The sequence below is a fragment of the Cryptomeria japonica genome, chromosome 1, assembly GCF_030272615.1.
Source record: "Cryptomeria japonica chromosome 1, Sugi_1.0, whole genome shotgun sequence".
NCBI classification, from domain to species: Eukaryota; Viridiplantae; Streptophyta; class Pinopsida; order Cupressales; family Cupressaceae; genus Cryptomeria; species Cryptomeria japonica.
This window is the reverse complement of record NC_081405.1, coordinates 237,410-258,439: the sequence shown is the minus strand read 5'-3', so window position 1 is coordinate 258,439 and position 21,030 is coordinate 237,410. Positions and strand designations below refer to the sequence as shown.

The window sequence follows — 21,030 nt, the reverse complement described above, 5'->3', positions numbered from 1 at the left end:
AATTTGACAAGAACATTGCATAGCAAGTTAGCATGCAAAACATCTAAATCATAACAATTATCCAATATCATCACATCACACACTTATATATATATATATATATATATATATATATATATATATATATATATATATATATATATATATATATCCGTATCCATTTAAATATGCATATTAATGTGCTTGTATAAGGTTTTGGTAAGGTAGCAAATCATGTTAATGTAGGTTTTTTATTTTCCTTATGTTAGGGGGTATTTATTTTTCCTACACATATTATTTAAGCTTGCTTAGGTTAATAGGAGTGGTTTATATGAGGACACGTGGTGAAATACTTTAGGTACATGTGTAACTCTCCACCTCACATGGGTAGTTAAGTTACACACCCTCTTTTGGCTTGTTGTGCCACCTCTCATAACCACTATTTTGTCATTTCCTAAGTGGGTTATGGGTAGTTGGGTTTCACACCCTCTTTTGGCTTGTTGTGTCACCTCTCATAACCACTATTTTGTCATTTCCTAAGTGGGTTATGGGGTAGTTGGGTTTCACACCCTCTTTTGGCCTTATGTGCCAACTTTCTCAACTCCTTTTTTGTCTTCATGTAAGGAGGTTATGCCACATGTTTTGGCATTTACCAAGAAGGTAAAACCTCCCACTTTTTATGGGGAATAGGAGTTAATGCACCCCTTGGATGTATATGCTTATATTTTTCTATATAATAAGCACTATACTTTCACCTTCATTAGTCAAGTTAGTGGAGTGATAGCTCGGTGAGAGTCTTCTCCAAATTCTCCTCTTTGTCTCTATTTCTCTCTCATATTGAAATTATCTTCATTCAGCTATTTTGATCTTCGATCATCCGTTGTGTGAGGAGTTGCATGTGATCTACGACCGACATCAGATCTTGGCTCGATTCTCACTTCTTGCAGAATCTCACATGGTATCAGAGCCAGGTTGTCTAGTATAGCTCATTGTTTTTGTTTTTTTTTTTATTTGAGGGATTTGAGACTTTTATATAGCTAGTATTTTCCTTAAAAACTAAGTATGCTCTTCTCCTGCATTCTCGTGTGATCTGGAGAATCAGAACAGTTTAAAGGAAAATAGCTTCTAGTTAAATCTGGTTTACATGTATGTGTTCTTGTAAGATCTGGGTGATTGCAGCTTTGTGGTAATATTGGAAGCTTAATAAGAATTTCCAAAGTGTCCATAAGGCTTGACAAAGTCAAAAGTGACTTTTACTTCACCAAAATCAGAGTTTGGAGGACATAGTAAAAAAATCAGAGTAAATTTTTTTTTACTGGAGCTGTTTTCATTTCGGCTTTAGTGTTCCAACTTTTGTTCACTTTCACGAAAAACGATTTTTGGGTTTTCTTCCCAGCATCAAAAAACTTCTGGGTTTTGGATGGTATTTCCAGAAAATTAATAAATTTTGCAGAAATCGAGCTTGAATAGGGCCTAAGCCGTTTTTCTATCAGGGAAATTCAACAACCTTTCTTAAAAGTTGCACAACTTTTGCCTCAGGTGTCAGATTTTTGCAAACAAATACTTGACGAAAAGCTGGAAATGAGCACTCTCCATTATTGCAGGTCTAATTGAATTTTTTTTGCCTTTATCTATCAGATATTAAAGGTTGTATCAATTGCTTCGTTTTCTCTTCAACTGGTCATATCTTTCTCCTCACAACTCTGTTTTTTCAAAAACTAATAGTTGTTGGAAAGGTATTGAGATAAATTAAGCAGTTATAAGGCTAATTTGTTTCAGATCTTGTCTCAAATTATTTGTATTTAAAATCTCTATTGGTTTCTTAAAAGAATTGTAATCTGATAAAAAGCCTTGTAAATGCACTAATTATAAAGTGTCAACCTTGTAATATTTGGGGGGGGGGGGGTGATTTATGAGACTAGTGAAAAGGGGGGGTGTCTCTTGTGCCTTATTTCTTGCACTTTTCCTGATTCTTTGCAATCTTCTTTTCTACTATCATGGATGCATCTATAGTTCCACTTTTAACACATATAATTATTTTGAATGGAAATCTAAGATGATAATATATCTGAAAAGACATGGATATCATCGTGTTACTATGGGACTTGAAATTGAACCTCAAGATGCTACTGAAAAGATTAAATGGTTTAATAAATGTGATGAAGCTTTTGGTACTCTATGTATGTCAGTCTCTCCAGACCTTCTTTTTCACATTGAATCTGCCACTACACCAGATGCAGTGTGGACCACTTTGGAAAACCTCTTTGGTAAGCAGGATGAGCTAAGAGGTCATCAGTTAGAGAATGAACTCATAGGTTTGAATCCAACCAATTTTGATACTATACAAGACTTCTTCACTAAACTTAAGTCTATATGATTGTAGTTGGAACGGTGTGGAACTAAGAAAGATGATAAGCAACTGATCTTGAGTATTCTTTCTAAGCTTGGTCCTAACTATTCAATGTTTGTTTCTACATTCTATGCTATAAAATGTGCCCTAGGTACCACATTCAAAATGCCTTCTCTGGATGAATTTGCTGCAGAACTCACTAGGGAGCAAGACAAATTGGTTCAAATGGGTACAATAAAACCCTCTAAGTCACATGCCTTAGTTGTAAATCAAGGCACAAAAGAACAAAAAGGGTCTAGTAAGCAAGATAAGAAACAAAAGAACCAAGGAGAGAAGAAAAAAGATCAGAAATCTGCTACTTCAAAAGCAGATAATCAGACCTCTTCATCAAGAGGTGAACAACCTAAGAAGGAGAAGGTCAAGTGTTCTTATTGTAAGAGGTCTGGTCATGATGAACATAAGTATTTGAAGAAACAAATTGATCACCTTTCAAATCTTCTTGAAAAGAATAATATCAAGGTGCCTGATTCAGTCAAATAGAGTTCATCAAAAGGATCTTCTAAGGATACAGATAAGAGTAAAGGGAAAAGAAAGGGTAAGGCCCTAGTTGTTGTTGCTTCACAACCTAATTCTTGGATAATTGACTCGGGTGCTTCGCACCACATGGCTTCTTCAAAAGATGATTTCACCTCTTTAGAGCCATGTTCTTTGCCTTCCATACTAATGGGTGATGACACTCCTATTGAAGTGCATGGGAGAGGGTCTGTTGATGTGGGTGAAGGAACATTTAAGGATGTCCTTTGTGTTCCATCTTTATCAACTAATCTCCTATCTGTTTATCAAATCACTCACACTGGTTCTAGCAAGCGAGTTGAGTTCACACCAGATACAGTGGTAATCAGTGAAATGCATAATGGGTCTACTATTGTTGTGGGAAAAGCAGATCATCAATCCAGATTATATCAATTTTGTCACTTTGTTAGTGACTCTCCTTCAACAGTTTTACTCACTCATGCAGATGAGATTAGTTGTTTATGGCATCAATGATTTGGCCACTTGAACTATCGTTACTTGCAACAACTCAGTAAACAGGACATGGTTTCAGGGTTGCCTTCTATTCGATTTTCTGATGGAGTTTGCCAGGGATGTATTCTTGGTAAGCATCCTGAGGAGAAGTATGATAAAGGCAAAGCATGGAGAGCTCCACAGCTATTGGAGTTGGTACACAGTGACTTGGCAGGACCATTTCCACAACCATCTTTCAGTAGGGCAAGATATGTCTTAACATTTATTGATGACTTTTCCAGATTTACATGGGTTTACTTTCTCAAACAAAAGTCTGAGGTATTTGAGAATTTTCTAGATTTCAAAGCTTTTGCAGAGAAATGATCTGGGAAGTTCATCAAGATTCTACGTACAGATAATGGGGGTGAAAATGTTAATAATCAGTTTGAACAATTTTGTGCTTCAGAAGGTATCAACATGCAGCACACAGTTCCATACAGCCCTCAGCAGAATGGTGTCACAGAACGGAAGAATAGGTCCTTGAAGGAGATGGTAAATTGTATGATTCACTCAAAGTCTTTGGCACCTCAGTATTGGGCAGAGGCCCTCAATGGTGCATGTTACATACAGAACCGAGTTCCTCATAAAGTTGTGAAGGGGGTAACTCCTTTTCAAGCTTGGACCGGTCCGAAACCTACAGTTAAGCATTTCAAAGTGTTTGGTTCTCTTGCATGGGCCCACATTCCAGTAGAGAAACGCAAGGCTATGGATCCGCAGAGCAAGCCTTGCATATTTGTTGGGTATCCAGATGATGTTAAAGGGTATAGACTTCTCCATCCCTCTACACATGAGTTGTTCATTAAGAGGAGTGTTCGTTTTGAGGAGAGTTCTTCTATTTCTTCTCATACCACTTCTCCATCCACTATCACATTGGAGACATTGCATGATGATGACAGTTCTTCTGAGGATCTTAATCCTCCTAATCCTAATGAGGAGTCTTCTTCCTCCACTTCAGATGGTGATAGTGATGGTGAGGATTCACATTCTTCTCATAGTCATCCTTCAGAGGTTGATGATTCTGCCCCAGACTCTCCAGCTTCAGTGCCTCTTTGGGCTCGACAAAATTTTGAGTCAGCAGGAGATTGGCTTGGTAATCCATCAGATTCTAGAAGAACTAGGTCACAATTCCAGCAAGCTCCACATCTCTTCATTGCTTCAGCTTCTGATCCACAGTCTTTTCGAGAAGCTACAGGTGTTCTTGAATGGGATGTTGCAATGCAAGAAGAGTTTAATTCCTTGGAAAGGAATCACACATGGGATTTAGTTCCTCTTCCTAAGGGAAGGAAACTTGTTCGATGCAAGTGGATCTATCGAACAAAATTTGCAGTAGATGGGTTGGTTGATAAGTATAAGGCTCGCTTGGTAGCAAAAGGCTTTTCTCAAGTTCCAGGGGTTGATTACTCTGAGACTTTTGCTCCAGTTGCTAAGATGAATTCCATCCGGCTTGTCCTTGCTATTGTTGCAACCCATTGTTGGGAAGTTCATCAGATGGATGTCAAGAGTGCATTTCTTCATGGTGACCTTCAGGAGGAAATCTACATGGAGCAGCCACAAGGGTTTGTTCAAGATCCTTCACTTGTGTGTCGACTTCGAAAGTCTCTCTATGGCCTCAAACAAGCTCCTCTAGCTTGGTATGCCAAGATGGACTCCTTCCTTCTGACAGTTGGTTTTACTCAATGCCATTCTGATCCGAACGTCTACATTCTGCACCAGGATGATACTCTCACATTTCTAGTTCTCTATGTTGATGACTTGTTGATCACAGGGAGTCACTCATCCACCATCAAGGTAGTGAAAATTGATCTACATGATAGATTTCTGATGTCAGACTTGGGTCTTCTACATTACTTCTTGGGAGTTGAGATTACTCAATCTTCTTCAGGCATCTTCCTTGGACAACCCAAGTATGCACTTGATATGCTCTCTAGATTTCGCATGGCTGATTGTAACCCTGCACCTACTCCTTTTTTATCTGGGGTCAAACTTGAGGCTAATGGCTCTTCACCCTTGGTTGATAGCACTTTATATCGACAAATTGTTGGGAGCCTCATCTACTTGACTCATACGAGACCTGACATTTCATATGTGGTGGGCATGGTCTCTAAATTCATGCAAGAGCCACATGAGTTGCATTGGAAAGCAGCTAAGCGGATTCTCCACTACATTCAAGGTACTCACAATTATGGAATTCAATATGCAGCAGGCATGGATATTGACTTGGTGGGATATACGGATGCAGATTGGGCGGGTGATTCTCAAGATCGCAAATCCACTTCAGGGTATTACTTCTCACTTGGTTCTGGTCCAGTTTGTTGGTCGAGTAAGAAGCAATCTGCAATTGCTCTTTCATCAACAGAGGTTGAGTATCGAGGGGCAGTTAATGCCACCACTGAGGCTATTTGGCTTCAGAATATTCTCACTGAGTTTGGTATTCCAGTTAGGAAGCCTACTATCATCTTTTGTGATAATCAAAGTGCTATACAGATCTCAAGAAATCCAGTTCATCACCAGAGGACGAAACACATTGAGATACATATGCACTATATTCGGGAGCTCATTCAGGAAGGCATCATTGATCTTAAGTATTGTTCTACAACAGAGAAAACTGCGGACATCTTCACCAAACCCTTCACCGAAAGCAAGTTCCTTCATTTGCGATCACTGGTTGGGATACGACAGGTGTCTACTTCAGGAGGGACTTCTTAGTCCTCCTTTCTTTCTCTCCTTATTTAGGGGGGGGGCTATTCCTCTTATGGGGGGCTTCTTCTTTTGGGGGGGCTATCTATGTACATGGGTACGTAACATGGTTGCATTTGCTGGGACCCATATTTTCACCCACCTAAGCTACACTTAAGGGGGGGTGTTAGTGTAGGTTTTGTATTTTCCTTATGTTAGGGGGTATTTATTTTTCCTACACATATATTATTTAAGCTTGCTTAGGTTAATAGAAGTGGTTTATATGAGGACACGTGGTGAAATACTTCAGGTACATGTGTAACTCTCCACCTCACATGGGTAGTTGAGTTACACACCCTCTTTTGGCTTGTTGTGCCACCTCTCATAACCACTATTTTGTCATTTCCTAAGTGGGCTATGGGGTAGTTAGGTTTCACACCCTCTTTTGGTTTGTTGTTCCACCTCTCATAACCACTATTTTGTCATTTCCTAAGTGGGTTATGGGGTAGTTGGGTTTCACACCCTCTTTTGGCCTTATGTGCCAACTTTCTCAACTCTTTTTTTGTCTTCATGTAAGGAGGTTATGCCAAATGTTTTGGCATTTACCAAGAAGGTAAAACCTCCCACTTTTTATGGGGAATAGGAGTTAATGCACCCCTTGGATGTATATGCTTATATTTTTCTATATAATAAGCACTATACTCTCACCTTCACTAGTCAAGTTAGTGGAGTGATAGCTCGGTGAGAGTCTTCTCCAAATTCTCCTCTTTGTCTCTATTTCTCTCTCATATTAAAATTATCTTCATTCAGCTATTTTGATCTTCGATCATCCATTGTGTGAGGAGTTGCATGTGATCTACGACCGACATCAGATCTTGGCTCGATTCTCGCTTCTCGCAGAATCTCACAAATCAAGTATGGATAAAATATTTATTTAATTAGGCTAGCACAATTTTAGGTGTCTACACTAATAATAAATTAAAAGGATGTAATTAAAATACATAAACAAAAATTTGAGTTGCATTACTTCAAGTGCCCCCCTTTGGGTAAAGCACTCTTCAAAGGATCAACAAAATCAAATAACTAATTCAGCGAATGCATTGTCATTTATATTTAGTAGGAATACATGCCATTTCTTATAGATTCATATTCAAAAAAGAGACGTTAATAGTAATAACAACATTAACCTTTATCGATTCTATTTGGACTCATATATAGCCCTAATCTAATAAGTCAAGCTATAAATAACTTAACACTCATTCCCCAAAAAGATATTGATTAGAAAATAAAAAAAACTTAAATCATCATAGAATCTTTATAGGATTGAAAGTCATAACCATATCAAGATATAAATGTTCACTAATAGGACTCAAACTCGTAACCATATCAAGATTTAAATGTCCACTTCCAACAAAATAGATCATTTAATAACAATTCCACGGGTAGTTGGTCGTGTCATTGAAGAAGTCAACAAATGAGTGACACTCTTTAATAGCATAAGGTAATTGGATTGTTTGTTGACTAGTTCAAAGTTCGTTCTACATTTGGCTACAAGAGGTTACACAATATCGATTGCAAGAACAATTTCACCCAATTTGACAAGAACATTGCATAACAAGTTAGCATGCAAAACATCCGAATAATAACAATTATCCAATCTCATCACATCAGACACTTGATTATAAGCATATATATATTATATCCATATCCATGTAAATATACATATTAATGTGCATGTATAAGGTTTCGGTAAGGTAGTGAGTCAAGTATGGATAAAGTCAGAGGCATATAAGACATAACAACTTAACTAAAGTTTGATGAAAAGCTTATGGAAATAGAAAAAATATAGGCCTATTAGTGACCACGTCTGGATAGAGAAGTTAAAAATAAGCCTGTTAGGCTTGAGAGATTTCAATAGATGAAATTGTGGCAAGTAGCCTACGCCACCTTAAGCCTCTGCAAGCCATAAAGAACATTGAGTGGACACAAACAAGCTCACATCACAAAGATGGGGAACTTAGGTATAAATAGAGAAAAAAATACTTTCTTGCAACTTGTTGGTTAACAGATTTGTCTTTTCTTTAATATTTATATATTTTAAAATAATGACTCATGCATACCCTTCATGAAAAAGCAAATGAACCAACAATTGGGTGAACCGAGTTTCGGTTTACCCTCTGCATGAGAGTGCAACTCCTCGTAAGATTTTCAATGAATTTTTATGCAAATAACTCATAAAGTAACACACTTTTCACCAGAAAGCGAGAAAGGCTTTCACATTCATTTGTCAACACAAAAGAACGCTACAAGATGATTATCAACAAATGTAAAGCTCACAAACTTTACTCCTGCACATATCCATTCAATATAAAAACTTATTCCACCAAGAATACTCAATGTAGCATAAATGTTGATCGATACTCACTCATGCCTCACAGGACAAGGGGGATCTGAATCATTTAAACAACAATGTAGCACTTTTTTTTTTTTTAAAGGTCAATGAATTCACAGACTTAGATAGAACTAATAATGAAGTAAAATATTTTGCACATAAGCATACATCCCAACAAAGAATGCTCTATCTTTCAAACACACAGATTTGAAGATCGTATCAAAATATCATTCTATTCATGCACCAAAAATGTCTACATTGAAATTCAATGAAAATTAAGTCTGTTTTTCAAATCAAAGTTCTTCGGACCTAAAACACAGCTTGCTTAATTACATTTATAGCCCCTAGGCCAACAGTTCGTTTGAAAATAACTATAAACTCTACCCTAGAGTTAAAAGAAACTGTTTGTTTTGAACTGAATAAAACTTAAATAGCAACGGCCACAGATAAGATGACAGCTCTTTCATAAACCGATCATGACTCCATAGTGGAAGAAGCGGTTGTTGATTTGTCATGTTTTGTCGCGGCACCACGCAAATTTCACCACTCTAGATGCGTTGTTGAGAAATTCAGGATAACCTGATAGTGTGGGAGTCCAATATGTAGAATCCGTTGCTTCCAAACTTCTTTGTCCATGTTCACTTGCATAACTTTCATTTTATGCGCTTCCAAGTGATCGAAGCAAATTGCTAACATGGATTTCATCCTTGCCACTTTGGAAAAGTCATCTGTAGTTAGAGACTTCGTCTCCTTTACTCGTTGCACCCTTTCTTTAAAGGTTTTGACCATCTTCGTTGTTGGTTCAATTGTCTCTCCATCCTCCTTCAAGAGTTGAATGTCGGTGCATTTTAGATCTTTCTGCATCATATCAATTAGTTATTTCAATCATTTTAGTAGCTTGACAGATACTTCATGACCTTGTTTAATGATAGAATTTCTCCATTCAACTTTCTTCCTTGAAACATACAGCACGTTGTCATCCAGGTTTTCCACTAGCTTCTCAATTAGGAATTTCATAACGCCAAATTTTTGCACATCATTCATCTGCGCCAAGACTACTACCCATTTAGTTCTTTCTTTTTCCCATGCAATAGCTTCCAGTTCCAGCTCTTTACTCACAGTTATGGCGTTATCATATACCTTAATTAGGCTAGCAATATAGTTTGTGCCCTGCTGCACTATAGAATCAAGCCACTCATCAAAAACTTCAGCTATCATGCAGCTTCTCTGGACTTGATCTAACAGTTTCTGATTCACTGGTGATTTGGGGTCAAAGGACAATGTCATATGTGTCAGGGGCTGAGGACTCGGATGATGTATGGCGTTAACATACTCTGCCATCTAAGTAATAACTTGTTTCAACACTCGTTTGTCCTTCTCATCTTTCCAAGTCTTGGATATCATTCTCTTTGTAGAGGATTCTAAATGTTTGGCATCTACAGCCCTTGAAGCAACTCCCAGGTCGATCTTCTCCACAGTAAAATCATTCTCAATGGCTTTTTCTGGATCTCTATCTGAGATGGGCTTAGCTACTTCCGCTACCCAACGACCTGTTTCATCATCAATTTCCATCATTGCCTGCGTTTTGAGCTTCTTAGGTTTAGATATTTTCCCAAGGCACTTGCTTACCATATCCTCCATGGGAATTGCAATAGGGACAATGCTACATTTCTTTCCAATCGAAGCTCCAAGTCATCGAGAAGTGTTGGAAGTTTCTTTAGGCGACAAAGGTGTCTGAGCATCGGGTGGATTGACAACAGTCATAGTGCTCATCGGATTTGGCTCTTCTTTAGGTTCTTTGCCTACATATGTATCTTGCACTGAAGGGTTGTTTAACACTTGTTGATCCATGATCACTTAGGTTTCTTCGCATAGATCCAAGTCCACAACAATTTGATTTGCCACTGGTTCTCTGTTCTTCTTTTTGCTCCTTGAGCGAGTAACTCGAACTGCTGAAGAACTCAGTGGGGACCTCTTTGATCTTTTAGTCTGAACTTCTCCAATAATAGGCCTTGTGTCACCTGCAACATCAACAATTTTGTTAGAGGAGGAATTGGGAATCTATGTTGTAGCAAGTGGACCAACTGTTAATTCATGAGGAGTGACAATCGACTCCTTTCTAAATTTTCGATCTCTTAACCACTTCTTCGTCCTTCTTATGACATTGAAGGATTTGGCTTGAATATTTTCCTCTTCTCTTATATCCCAATCAATTTCAAGAATAGGCTGCCCTTGAACCCTTTCATTAAATTCGAGATCCAAAACATCTTCCCCTTCCTCTTCTTGTACTCCAGACACATTAATGGACAACCTGTTGCAAAGTAAATCATGACCACAATCTCCTCCTTACTTGAAACTCATCACAGCAATTTTCCAAGTAATCTTCTAATTAAGGTTCATGGGAAAAATGGTCATCAACATTTAGATGCTCTACAACATATCCCTTGCTATTGAATTTTCGTCTAGCAATGTAGGGCTGCAAATTCATTTTCTTGAACTCTAATTCTAGGTTCAACGCATCAAATACAGATTTACAACTGTAGTAACCAAGTTCAATCGGGAAGACAACCCCAAATTTACCCTTTATCCCTAACCTTTTGTCAATGTGGGCTAACTGCCTGCAAACCTCAATAAACACATAATTGTCAAAGGCATACCTAGGCAATTTGAATGGTTCACCTTCGAAGCCCCCCACTCTAATCTAAACATAAACCTTCATGACGTCCACCCAAGGCTCATTATGCAACCCCGGCCATTCTTTGGTACAAGCCAATATATAAAATAAATATGAGGACATGTAATAACTAGACATTCCAACAAAGTTGCTCAAACCCTCGTGGAGTCTTTCGGCAATAACCTGCGCCCAATCAAGGTATTTATCACCAACTAACAACACCTGAATATAGAAGTACAGCCAATCCTCCCAATAGAAAGAGTGTGAGTTCCCTTTGAGTTTGTTTAAGAATATTACAATGTCTCGCACCTCTGTGATGAAATGCTCTCTAGTAAGAGGCGTGGGTAACCAGGACCCCCCTTTCTGAACCTTCAAAAGCCAACTCCTTGCAATGACGCTTCTATATGTGCTTTTCTTCTCAGAGAAAAACGCATATGAGGTTCCAACTGACCAGTCTTCATACGGCTCCTTATGAGGGATTCCCATTGCAGCCATCACCATCTCTCTGTTAATTTCCACTAACAGTTTGCCACTGCTGGTCCTAATGCACTTGCTATCAGCATCATATCTGTTCATACATGCTATTACTAGATCTGGACAAGGAGCGGAAATTGGGAAAGCAACGCTTTCAATCAAGCCACTTCTAACTATTCTCTCCATCATCGAATCCGCCCCAAGGTTTTTAGCTCTTTCTAAGAAATCTCTTAAGTCAACTTGGGCCAAAGAGGTGTCACTCAGCTCTGGAAGTATACTAACTAGGCATGATGTACGACCAAGTTTTGGAAGAGTCGGCCTCATAATGGCCGCTTTTACATTTATCAAACAGTTCCTAAACAGGACAGAATTCTATTCCAAAACAAAAAAAATTTCCTACACTGACTAACTTTCTAAGCTAGTAACACAGCGGAGGGAAATTATCAAAACTCACTTGTTACCACCATGAAATTTGTGAAACCCTTGGAAGTATGGAGTTGAAATTACCTTCGGCGTCTTTCGCTCCTCCAACAATAACAGCTACTACTTTCACAATTTTGAGAATTCACATGTTAAGAAGCGGAAAAACTGAGTAACCTCTACACACACCTCATAATGATCCATTCGAACGTGTGAGATAACCAATGATTTGATGGGAACCTAACAACTTTCTTAATTACACATCAACTCCGCACAAACGGTTTACATTTTCATGATTTCTTTCCAAATTTAGAATTTTAAATTATAAGATGTCGAGAATATTCCTTTTGTCGTGCCACCTTTAGTGTTATTAATGTCGTCGGGGCCAAACTTGGAATGAACCTTTGAACTTTGAACCAACTCGCAAGGAGTTCAATGGTTCAAGTTCAATTCGGAGAAAAACAAAAGAACTCTCAACTTGCGGCTCAACACAACACCTGGAATGAGCGAAGACCCTAAACAAACGTAAAGGAAGACTTCGAACCTTGAACCTTGAACCGATTTAGAAATGGTTCAAAGTTCAAGTTCAAGACCGACCTAACACATTCACACTCACTCGCTTAACAACATTACAAAGCCACGACCCGTGCAAGGGGACCGATTGAACCTTGAACCTTGAACCAATACGCAGGTTCAACCGAAAGATTCAATGGGGCAAAAAAGGTGAAACATAAAGGAACAAAAGGTGCATGACTAAAGACGGATCAAACCAAATGAGGGAAACAAAATTAAAGACACATTATTTTGTTCAAAACAAATAATGGGGTAACACAACTAATGTGGAATAAATCACTAATGCCCTATCACTTCTCGCTGTACGTAAAGGAAGAGTGAATAAGTGCAGGACCGCTTATAGACACCTCTATGTGTATGGGAAACCCTAAAGATGCATAAACTCAAATAAAAAATAAATCACTCATGCATAGTAGCTGGTAATCTACTCTAAGGAAGATCAAGAGCCGACAATGAATGGGGATGAGCTCATGGAGATGAGGATGAGACAACACAGAAGCAACCCGTCTCATACAAAATACCTTCACTGCCAATCAAGCCAAAAGTTGGGTCTTAGTGTGGCAATTTACCCCAAGACAAAGTTTGGCAATGCACCCTCATGCCAAAAAGAGCCTGATCCATGGGCCTGTATGGGAAAAGAATTGAGGTGGTCAAGGAAACTGCCCGTAACTAGTTTACCCCCTCTATGTGGCTTAAAAAAATGATGCAATAATCTATCAGATCTTCGGATGGAGCCTATTGATCGTGCCTTAGAAGAGAAAAAATAAAGAAGTAATAGTTGGCTTCTCTACTAAATCGACACAAATGAATCTGCAAAAAATTACTGCATGAACTTCTAGCAAATCAAAACTCTAGACCTCACAGGATAACTCATGGCCAAACAAATAACTCATGCACTAAGGGAGGGAAACAATAATCGGTTGCATATAGAACAATATATAAATAATCAGTGTCAATAATCAGTTGCATATAGAACAATATATAAATAATTGGTGTCAATAATCAGTTGCATATAGAACAATATATAAATCAGAGAGAGCACCATCATTGTTGCAGGTTTCTACAGTCTTATCAGAAACAGCACCATTAATTATTGTTGCAAGCAGATAGTTTCAAATCAGGGACAGCAACACACCACTGTAAGTAATCTCAGCAGACCGTCATATTGTTCTGAAGCGATATTCCTAAAGTCATATTAGATACAACATTGATCTAATATCCAATCCATATATTATCATTTGCAGATTATACATATTATCAAGATAATATTAGTAATATCTATGTATATAGACTTAATCAACTTCCATATATCCAATTGTCATATTAGAAATAGAAGTGAGATTGTCATCAAATATATAATATAAACATTCATAGGTGGTATCATAGATCATCATTCTTAATGTTAAGTAAGACTTTAGGAAAGAAGTTTCTTGCATTGATCCTTGATAGATAATTATCCCAATTTCCTAAGTTTGACCATAAAGGGACATTACATCACTACTAATCATTGAGATTCCTCCAAAAGAATCTACCAGAGATGCTAATCCACAGTCAAGCAATCACAATTCCCAACCTGAGCAAGAGCACATTGTCACTCAAGACTCACCAATCCTAGGAGGCTAAAAACCAAGATGGTGAGTTTTTGCAAGTCGGCTGGCAAGTTAATAGCGAGTACTTGTTGAGTTTGTGAGACAAACTGGTGATGCACAAGAATGACATGAGAAAAACGCTAGAAAATACAATTTTCACACTCAAGTAACCCCCAACTTTTCTATACAGAAATCACGAAAATGGCATGCACTATGAATGTCTATGTGGTCTCAAAGACCTTAATTTCTTAAAAGGGCACTACCCCTCAACCCGATTGGGAGCACTACCCAAATTCTCCTGCAAGGGACGTTGCCCCCCAACCCCAATGGGGATGCTAGCTCCAAATCCCCATAAGGAGCATTCCTCCTCAACTCCACCAATGCTGTTACCCACAAATCCCTATCAAACACATTTGATACATTTTCTACCTATATTTTTGCATTAAAATTATATTATTTTAAGAAATTTAAGTATTTTTTAAATTACTGGGTTTTTTGCCTAGCTTTGCAGTCAAAAAAATTGGTCTGCTGAGTCAAAGTATGAAAACTATTCTAAAGATTTAAACAAAAAAAATAACAACCAAACTGAACCCAGCACATCCATTATTCATGTGGTTAGTTAAGCAGGGTAATCAAACTGAGAGGGCACACATTATTGGCTTTAATTATCTAGCCAGCTCACCCAGACAAAAATGTTCATTCTTTGACAGACATTTATTTTGAACAGTAAAAAATATTGAGATCGCTATTTACTGAAAACTTCATACTTGAGAAACCACATATTGACACAAAACTGAACAAACAATAAGACTGTTGATTTGGTTAAAAGGTAGAATAGCCGATCGGAAGACTTTTACATTGAATATTTACAATTAAAAATAAATAAATAAATAAATCTGCAGACCAAAGCATTGGACATATGAATAGAAATGGCTTAATCTTTTATTTTGATTGGTCACAGTATCAAATTAATAACATATAATGGATGCAAAAGTAATCTGACTGCAAGCATGAACTAATAAGCAAATAGTTTGATATCAATATAAACATCGGAACACTAGGACGTCAGCATAATTTAGAACAATGCCTTCCTTGATCAATTCCTAAGGTATTTCCCCAATTTTCATTATAGCCTTCTTTGACATGCTGTAGTCCTCTGTTAAAGGCTACCTGCATGCTCAACTGAAAAAGGTATTCAGTTATTCAGGCCCTATAACGTGAAATGATATTTTCAACTAGTTCTTTAGCAACTTTAAGTGTTTGTCCAGCATCTTGGTCCCCCTGCAAAGACACTTGTGCCTCTTCTATGTGAATATTTATCTCTTTTAAAGTGTATAGTGAGCTCTCATTTAGAACAATATCAAGGTCACATTCTTGGGCCATCTGAAACCCTAATAGTTTTCCACATGAGAAGTGAAGCAAACTCAGAACCCTGCTGTAAACCTTACTTTTCAAAGCAAATGCTGCCTGTGACAAGAAAATTTTCATAATTGCACGCAAAACCCTAACATCTCCCTTTTGGAGCAAATCAATCACTGTTTTCATGAAGTCAAGAGCAACGCAATTGAGTTTGTCTTTAGTTCTGGCTTCTTCATCCTCATTAGAAGTCCCTCCTGTAGCATCAGCTTCTGATTGATGGCATTCTTGAGAGTTTATGACATTGGCAGGGCAAAGTCCCAAATTTGCAAGTGTTACAGTCCAAGCACAACACAATTGTTTGCCTTCTTCAACCAACTCATCAAATCCCTGTTTTGACCTTTCACTCTCCAAATTTACATCATTGTAAAGAGCATTTGCAGCAGATACAGCAATAAGAAGATCTGGCATCCATGGTTTTAGTACAGCTAGAATAGACCCTGCAAACTTAGATCCAATCACAGACTCACTCAAAGTAATCAGATCAAAAAGACTATTTGCAAGATGAGATGCTTCAGAAGCTAAATCATTGGAGTTCTTCAGCCATAAATATAGCATTTTTGCAGCATAAGTAGCAGAGCTCTTTACACAAACCAAGATGTATTTCCAATCATTTCCCATGCACTTTTGACCCCCAGACTGTTCCTCAATTTGCAGTTTCATGTACTCGAAAAATGCTGATGCAAAACTTAAGCATCTAGCCTGTACAGAGACCTGTACCACAAGACTTAGGTAACTGCTGTCCACAATTGACTTTAGAATTGTTGCAGATACCCTGGCAACTAGATTAATCATGCTTCCTTCACTGATATCTGTTTTCCCAGTAGCACCTATGCAAAAAGGATAAAATAGTGATGAATAAAACTGGCCTCCAAAATAAAATTAGATGGTTATGATTTCATGTGCCTAAACCCTCTCACCACATGAGATATCAAGGATGAAAAATCCAAAAAGAAGAACAGAAAGGAGCTTTAACTAAGTTTGAACCTGCATCTTTAGTATTTGAAATTTCTGCCAAGGATTCTGTTTTGCTTGACTTATGGTGCTGAACCTTGACACATTTCCTTTTGCCCTGAACTGTTGATGTTGAATCTTTATATGATCCGTAACTATCAAGCTCAATAAAAAGTTGCTCAACCCAACTAAGAAGTTCTTGGAGTGTATCATCAAGTCCATTTTGCTGCCAGAAATGAAATTTACAATTTTCCATGAAAAAAGTTATCAACTCTTAAAAAGAGTAAGTGACCAGAACATGAAAGAACTTAGGGTATTTTTTTTGAAATAGTTGACTAGAACATGAAAAATATTAAGGTATTGTAAGATGTGTATTTCGACACTTCTAATGTGGTTAAAAGTTAAAAACAAAATAAAAAATTGTCTGGCCTCATAACATTTTAAAAGTAACATCCTTTTGCAATGTAGGCATTTGTGTCCAAAACGCTTATTGAAATGAAACCAATGTATTTTTCTTTGTTGTGAACTCTAAAAATCATATTCAAATATCTAATATCATGATTTTTTGGCCATCATTCCAAGCAGCCCACTAGGTAAAGCCTGAAGATAGCCTTGATATAATGTATTTAATATTTTATAAGCAAAAAGAGAAAAAATACAAAATAAAAGGAACTAATAACAATTTATGGCGACCACAGTTTGATTTGCAAAAAAAATTTTGTCAAGACATAATTTAGGCAGTAAACCATACACAGTTATATAAACCCAAAATACTCCATGAGACAGAATATTCAACTCAGACTATACAAAAGAAACATGAGCATGACCTTGAAAATGTCATTAATTTCCAAAAAAATGTTCTGTGCAAGTGCTCATATCCACATCCAAGATTATCATCCATTGGCTGAAAATAAATCAATTTAAAGCTAAAGGGTCTTGTAGAATTCTAAATCATAATACTAAGCATACGAAAAGAAAGTTGTTTAATGTTTCGCTCATAATCCTCTTACAGCAAGAATAACTCACAACTGATCAAAAAAAGGAAATCTCACAACAGTGTTTTGAATTATTGTTTATTCAGAAAATGCCATGTTTGAAAAACTTTCTATCAAACATAAAGCCATTGTCCATGCCTGATTGAATCGTCTGTAATCTTTGCTTGGCCTACAAAGTCATGTAGATCTTAAGCATGTGCATCACTGACTGCACAATTTTTGTTGGCATACGACTTGGTGCTTCAAAAATATAAAATGGACTGATTGGAACTTGAATTTAGCAAATGTCTCATACTATTTAGATAGCTGAGGCTTAAGATGCCAACACTGGTACAAGAACAGATACAAGTTTTGTTTGAGTACGCTGGTATAGCAAATTTTATTCCCTCCATACGGGATTGGCTGTATATATACAAAAACATGAAATATAGAATTCTTTTAATGATTTAAAGTTTTTACTATGCAGTTAAAAACATAGTTAGCTTATCAATTAGAGGCTACTTTGATGACATACACAAGTATACAACGATCAAATGAGTACAAAAGCCAATTTGAGTTCAAGGATACAACATTTTGAAATGTGTAAATGTTTTAAGAATTTTAGGTGTAGAAAACTCATGGCTTATGAAATCTATGGCATTAAGAATAAAATTAACATGACAAAGGCACAAACTATGGTAGAGAGGAGCTTATATCACTCTGCCCATCATCACAAGCTCTATGTGCAGGCTTGCACTTGTATCTTCGACAAGTTTGAAAATGCTACTACAGCCATAGGAGCATTACTTAGGATAGGGATAGACTCGAGAAACCAAAAGTATATATGTAATTCAACTATTTGAAAAAGGCCTGTTCATGGGCTTTTAGATCCTCTTGCTCTCTCTTATTTCTTTTTAGGACCCCTCTCTCTCCCCTTAAGACCTCTCTCTCTCTCTCTCTCCTTTAAATCCCCGAGCTGATTCAAAAAAGAAGACAGTGAGAGGTGATTAAAGGGTGGGAATTAAATGGCAGAAACTAGAGGAAGGTTGGGTTAAAGTGAACTTTGATGGGGCGTCAAGGGCAATCCGGGACCTTCTAGAGCTGGTTTTGTCACTCGGGATTGGCAAGGTGATATCTTGGCTATAGGGGCAAGGAGACTATTAGATGGCACGAAGTATGAAGTGGAGGGGCAGGCAGCATTGTGGGGTGTGAGGATGGTGCAACGTTTGTCGATTCCTTGTCTATATTTGGAAGGCAATTCACAAATAATAGCAAATGCTATTATGAAAGGCGAGGTTGCTTACTGGAAAATCAACAAGTATATTCTATTGATAAAATTTGAATTAGAAACCTTCCAATCATTTTGAATTTCACATGTGCTAAGGGAAGGTACTGATATAGCCGATGTTCTTTCTAAAACAGCTACATCACTGCAAGAGGTGGGCAGTGAAGGAGTATGGGAGGATTTTAGAGGTGTTGAGTTGGAAGCCGTGTGATTTGTACACCATCGAAGGAGAGCGCTTTAATGTTTCTTTATTGCAAAAGTGACAGGAGGTGTCTGTGTTGTTATTTAATAGCAAGTGTGGGCGGCGGGCTTTATTCCCTAGGTTGATGTGCAGAGCAAGCGAAAGGGACAACGATAGAAGGCAATGTTTTTGAAATATTCATAGCACTAGTATGGAGGTTAATTTTTCGCTCCACTCAACGAAACAACAACTTGCCTTTTTTGGCAAAATATCAAAGAAAAGACTTGGGGGTTTGTTTAAGTTTGACGACCCCATTTTTCTGCAAATATTGGATATGTTGCTCGGTGAAGATTACATAAGGTCGGAATTTCGTTATAGAACAAACGTGGACACATCTCCATGGTGGTTGTGTGGGGTTTGGTGCTCAACACAAAGGAGGAAGTGATGTGGGTGGTACGAGCTGGTGTCCCCAACCACTACACTTGTGGGATGACTTCTATTCTTGCAAGAGCGGAAGTGGGTAGAGAATTGCAACGGCAATGTGGGGAAATCTTGATGCAACATGGAGACGAGGTGAAATTTAGACCGTTCATCCTTTGGAACGATGGAGTAGACTGGGCTGCTCGGACGGAAGAGGCACGTGTGGGCTGGAAGGCTTTGAAGGACTTTGTCCGTGAAAAGGAAGTGGAGCAACGAATAGCTAGGGAGGCGAAGAAGAAGGATGCTGAAAAGAAAATGAAATTTGCTCCTGAAGAATTCAAGGTTAATGGTTCGAGTAAAAAGAAGAAAAAAATGTGAATTTGTATTTGTTTATGTTCATCCTGTGGACTTAGAGATTTAGGGCCTAATTTTCTGAATGGATTTTGTATAGGGTAATGGTGGCAGTTTCACCACATTTTGGTGGTGTTTATAGGTTACTAGGAGCAGGCAGGTGTTTAAATTTATGACTAGAATGTAGTTTGCGCAATAAGGCACCTTTTGGCTTGAGGAGTATAGGTAGTTGAAGTGGTGGGCTGTGTTCAGAGATTTGATACAGGGGATATTCCCTGATTTTTCTCTCTTTTATTAATCATATTAATAAAATATACTCTTAATTACTGATTAAAAAAAATATTTCATTAAGTCAAAGAACAAAAAAAAACTAGCAGGGTCAAAGGGTAGCGCTCCTTGAAAAGGGTTCTAGGAGCAGCACGTGCTATATTTCATAAATTTATCATTTATAACCAAGCTCAAAGAGTTCTCCAAACCCTTCAAGTTTTGGCATATCATCGTTAAATAGCCAACATTTACTATGAATACAAATTTACTAGAAACACATGTATTATCACAAAAGAGAATATTTTAGGTTGTCAATCATGTTTCAGGGTTGAGATGCCTTTTTTTCCTTTCAAATGCAGATTTTGACAGTTATTAACAGTTTTTTATTTTAAAAAGCAGCCCCCTGCTATCTCTAATCAACTAGTCGTCCAAAACATGCAAGGATAGTTAGGCATCCCCAAGACAATTGGAGACATCAACAATGCTCCCTGACTGTCCTAGAGACAGTTGGCCACCCCCACATAAAAAGCACTTAAATTTAAAATAAAAAATTTTGCTTTTTTACATCACTATTTTACAACTAAATTTATAACAGCAGTCATATCAATAAATTTGAGCAGTCTTCATTATTGAAATAAACATTGGACAGCAACATTCTTCACATCAGTTTTGTGACAGTCATTAAAGTGTTTGCTCGACAATTTGATCACTTCAGATGCAAAACTGTTAGACTACGTCAAACAGAATTGATTAAGAGCTGTACGCATGTGTCAAAAGACTTCTAGATTGAAATAATAACTAACTGTAGATCTGTCCCTCAGATCCAGTTAGCTGTCAAAAGTCCATTTTGTTGGAATATTCCATCATTCATTCACCACCTAAGATAGTTTGTTTAATTGTTATTGTCTATTAGTATAACATAGGATATGCTTGCATATTTGGTTACACAGTGGAACTTGCAAGTGCTGTTTTGAAGCCCACGGTTCACCA

At 37.6% G+C, this 21,030-nt stretch overlaps 1 protein-coding gene across 1 annotated transcript in view; it reads right to left on the bottom strand.

The window, feature by feature from the left end:
- Positions 1-15,112: 15,112 nt before the first annotated feature.
- The window catches only part of LOC131036637 (uncharacterized), a 44,642-nt gene continuing 38,724 nt past the window's right edge, over positions 15,113-21,030 (bottom strand). Inside the window, exons 4-5 of the mRNA XM_057968564.2 lie at positions 16,596-16,788; positions 15,113-16,438 (exon numbers count right to left, since the gene is read on the bottom strand). Of these exons, the coding sequence (XP_057824547.1) occupies positions 15,396-16,438; positions 16,596-16,788 (1,236 nt within the window). The 3' untranslated portion in view covers positions 15,113-15,395. The remainder of the gene's footprint in view (positions 16,439-16,595; positions 16,789-21,030) is intronic.